A 4541-nucleotide genomic window follows, 5' to 3' on the forward strand; every position below is an offset into this window, starting at 1 on the left:
GATGGAGACACCAGTTTAGACGATATTGTCCCGGGCTTGCACGCAGCCGAATTTGCGAACGAATCATAGGTGGTTGGTGCAGAATATGCAGATGTCGTACTGAAAGTGGTGAGCACGGCATGAGTGTTCGCTGCGAGATTGGAGCGAATGCCGGACTGTCAAGACAACGGTCATCCGAGGAGCTGAACAGAAGTCAACAGCCCAGTATGTCGGCTGCCTGCGCATTCAATATTGCGATCAAAGACTCGGCAGGCGGCCCAGAGATGGAAACCAGGCGAAGAAGGGGGTGGACTCAGTACCGAGAGGTCAAATCGAAGCGGATGCCGACGTTGCGTCGAGGGAAGAGTCCGTCGCGACTTTGGACGAAACGTTCATGTCGGCTGCTCGCGTGCTAACAGCCGAAGGAAATAAAACAACGGAGGACACAAGAAGTGATTTCTGCGAGCACTCAGCTAACAACATCGGTATGGAAGACTACGCAAAGGGGTTGGCCTTCCTGCCAGGTCTTACCGAAGAACCAACACGACGATAGACTACAATGCACACAATGTTGCTGATCCCAAGCTGTCGACCGATCGCCGAGAGCGTATAGCTCCAACGCTTAAGAACCACGAGCACATCATAATTGCTAGTGGTAACGCACCGCCGCCGCCAGCCTACGGCGCCGTATGCTATATCGACACGCAGGGCATGCCCCAATCGAACAGCGTGCCCGACGCGTGCCGCTACAATTTCTCGGCACCTGTACGAGCCGCTACGGACTTTGTTGAGAGCAGGATTGACCGTCTTTTCAAACAGTCCATGGGCAACGCGGATCGTGATTGTGATGAAAAAGAACAGGATGGACATCCGGCTCTGCGTTAATTACAAGATGGTGAATGCCATCACCGCAATCATGGAGTATGCAATGCCGCTAGTCGACAATTTGTTGACTGATCTCGAGTGCTACCTATGGTTTTGCTCGCTGGATGCTGCAAGCGGCTTCTGAGCCGTCATGATGACCTTGTGAGCACGTAAAGTATCGGCGTTTGTATGTGCACTAGGACACTTCGAGTGGTTACGCATGCCCTTCGGGCTAAGGAACGCCGATGATCTACACAGTAGATGCCATGTAATAAATATTATATGAAACGCGCTACACTCTGTAGGTGCGTCAGCACTACTAGCAGCACCATAGTCTGTTTACCGTATGCTCGGCTCTAAGCCTCGCGTTGCCCCCCCCCACCGTACAAAACACAAAGATAGGAGGGAAAATGGGGGCCTAAAAGGGAGTATATTGATCTTCTTCTGCTTCTTTTGCTCGATGTACTTGGCGGTTCGGACGGTCAGCTTGCGAGGGTGGCTTCGCCTATTTTTTTTCTTGGTGCAACAGTCAGGACCCATCGTCTTCTTGATGTTTGCCATGCTTTCCTGGCATCGCACTTCGGCCGAATTAGGTGGGGGGCTTTTCCTCCCAGAACTCAACCGCTTTTGGGCCGTTCTCGCAGGCAATACAGCGCCGCACGATGTCCCGCCCGCTGATTGTGCGGAACATGTAGCCGTACTGCAGTTTTCCACAGCAGACTCAAGGCGCCCGAGAATCTGTCGCAGACCGCTGCCGATTCAGCAGAAGCAGGTCAATTTTGGTTTTGCTCGACGTGGGCCTCGCCATGTTGCAAACTGTGAGCAAACGCTTACGATTACTAACGTGCGTAAAAATATTAGGTATTCTTAGGATATTTACTGCTGGGTGTATTTTATTAAGCGAATTATATAGTAGCATTATTTTATCATAAGTACTATATTATTTAAATCATAAAATACGTCAGAAATATCAGCCAATACACGGCCATTTAATGCTGGTACCCGTAATTAAACAAATAATAAAATTTTGCAATCGCTTCAATAATGTTTTTTTCCCTTTTTGCGAGCACGACTTAGTTTTTAAACAATAGCTATAATTTTAAACTCTACCACGTAGGTACCATGCGCGCGTGCGATACCTTGGTATAGCTATCGCAAAGGTTGTGAAGCCTCCGTTAATTAAACTTCGAATAGTTTAATAATAAAACTATCATCTCTAGTTTGAGAAGTGTGTGGAAAATAACATCGCAGAGCTCTTACAAAATACGGGCTCTAAAGCCTACATAAATAATATCAATACTATCGTCTACTTTGAAAGGTGTGTGAAAAAAAACAGAGCTCTTACAAATGAGGGGTTGTTTTGCCCGATTTACTGTATATACGAAAGGTTGGAGTAGCTAAATGTAAATAATCAATCGTTAACGCAGTTTGCATCTAATCGGTGCGCTTCGTGCTTGGCAGAAGTGTGTACCTCACGTCCAATCGCGAGGGCGAGGGACGGTCTGATCGTCCAGTCAGTGTCGCAGGTCCGCAAATATCGCCCAATCAGGGCGTGAGTTATTTGTGTGTTGTTTTTGTTTTTTTGTAATTTTGGCATAGTCAGGCCGAGTTAGAAAGATAGGCGTCTGGGACGAAAATGTAGGCCGAGTGTAGCCATGCGAAAAGGTAGGAAAAAGCAGCAGGAAAGGGAAATCTGACCATACTGCTAGTGCTGTACTAAGTCTGAGTTATGTCCTATCGGGTTTCGACAGCAGAGGACCAATCACGACTAGCAGGCTTGAATAAATATGGTTACAATACAGAATCATCAAACAATTTTAGCCAGGAATTTTGCCTTCATCTTTGGTGAATGGGTCAGCCTACGTGCATTATATTATTTATGAAAAGGAAGCTTTTTAAAAGCTGCTTTTAAAATGAGTACTCATACGATTCGAAACTGTTATGACAGGGTAATGAAATCGCTGGATTATCTCGGGACTCTGGATAAAATTCAGAGAACGTGTGCAAAATTATCCCCTTCTGTGACATCACCTTCTTTTCCCGCTTAGGTACGGGTGCAACATTTTAGCACCTTTTCTCTTATTCCAGAATCCGCCGGCTCGAGGACAATGGTTACTTTGTTCTGTGCCGTCGTTGGTGTGGCTGGGAGCACGTTCCCTGTGGACATTAACGAGAACAAGTCGGTGGGGCACTTGAAGAAAGCGATCAAGGAGGAGAACGCATCGACGATCACATGCGACGCCAAGAACCTGCAGCTCTTCCTGGCAAAGGCGGGGGGCAACGCATGGCTATCGAGCCTCACTGAAGAAGTGAAGAAGCTGAAGAAGGGCGAGAAGACTGCTCTCGTCAAATCTCTAACGCAAGAAGAAAAGGAGCTGCAGGGAGAGGATCCGATTTCTGAGTGTCTGGAAGGCATGGATCCCCCGAAAGTGAAACAGATTCACGTGCTGGTGGTGGTTCCGGAGCAAGATGGTACTATCTCAAACGATATGTCTGCAGTGACAACGCCACTGACAGTAGAGCAAGTGGAGATGTCAATGAATAAGGTTCTCAGGGAACGAGATGAGAAGGCGTCTGCGTATTCGTTTTCCGATCTGAATACTGCGATGGAAGAGCGAATTGTCAAGAAGATGCGCTTGACCGAAAATATTCCTGATGTCAAGGAGCCTGTCGATACTTCCATCGCCGTTTATTCGTGGATTCCAAAAATCGTGGAGAGCGAGGAAAGTCAAAGGGCTGGGTACATGGCGTACCTGAAGCAGCATTTAAAGACGCTGATAGATCGAGGAGACTTCTTGTTAGATGACATTACGGGCGATAAATCAGTTCTTAACATCGTGGACCCAAGACTCCCGTTTGCTATGAAAGGCACAGCTGATGTATTGCTCATCAATCGAACAGCGAAGAACCCACTGATTAAGCTGGCTGGGGTCAGCTTGGTGATCGAGCTCAAGAAGAAAGTCGAACCGGGCCATGTTCCTCAAGCAATTGGTCAACTTGTGAGCTGCAGCATGAAGGCGCCTCTCAATTGCTATCCGCTGAGTTTGTTGACGGATTTAAACGACCACTGGCATTTCTCTTGGTTCAGCGACAAGCACGTTCTGACCCAAGTTACGTTGAAGTATCCAAAGAACGCGTTCAGATTTATCGAGGCAGCTGTACTGAGACGAACGGAGTCTGCCCCACCTCCTCCGTCATTCGTGCTTGGATCTTTCAAGAGAATCAAGGTTGATGACTTCTTGCCCCAGCCGGTTGATGCTCGTGCATAGGAGATGATGGAACGATACGAGTTGATGGCAGATGTGGTGGAACCAGCGTTTCTCATGGCGAGGCGGATGGATTATGCGCGACAGCTAGTCCAGTCGATGCTATGTACTCTTACATGTATACGTAGCTCGTCGCTTCGAGGCACTATCGTGAATGAATATTTATCGCTGTGTTGTAGTGTCAATGCTTGCCTAAGACTATCAGCTTTTTAGCTTTTCTATCCGTATAAATACTACGGTATAGAATTAATACTACTAGTAATTAACAAAGATGGAGGTATACTCACCCTAGCAATGCCAAAAGTTTATTAATGCAGCGCAGAACCGCTACTACCAGCGCACACGCGAAGCACGCAAACAAGCTATTGTGAATTTCCGACCGAATTCGCGCTTTGCTCTTACAAAATGAGGTCGAAATAACATGAAATTTGT

General features: G+C 47.3%; 1 protein-coding gene across 1 annotated transcript; it reads left to right on the plus strand.

Annotated features, from left to right (window-relative positions):
• Positions 1–2934: 2934 nt before the first annotated feature.
• Positions 2935–4112, plus strand: PITG_19588 (Crinkler (CRN) family protein; the record flags this gene model as incomplete). Its single annotated transcript, XM_002896114.1, has 1 exon — positions 2935–4112. The coding sequence occupies one exon, from the start codon at positions 2952–2954 to the stop codon at positions 4110–4112; it is 1161 nt and encodes a 386-aa protein (XP_002896160.1).
• Between the last annotated feature and the right edge of the window lie 429 nt (positions 4113–4541).

The sequence above is a fragment of the Phytophthora infestans genome, genomic scaffold, assembly GCF_000142945.1.
Source record: "Phytophthora infestans T30-4 supercont1.104 genomic scaffold, whole genome shotgun sequence".
In the NCBI taxonomy this organism is placed as follows: Eukaryota; Oomycota; class Peronosporomycetes; order Peronosporales; family Peronosporaceae; genus Phytophthora; species Phytophthora infestans.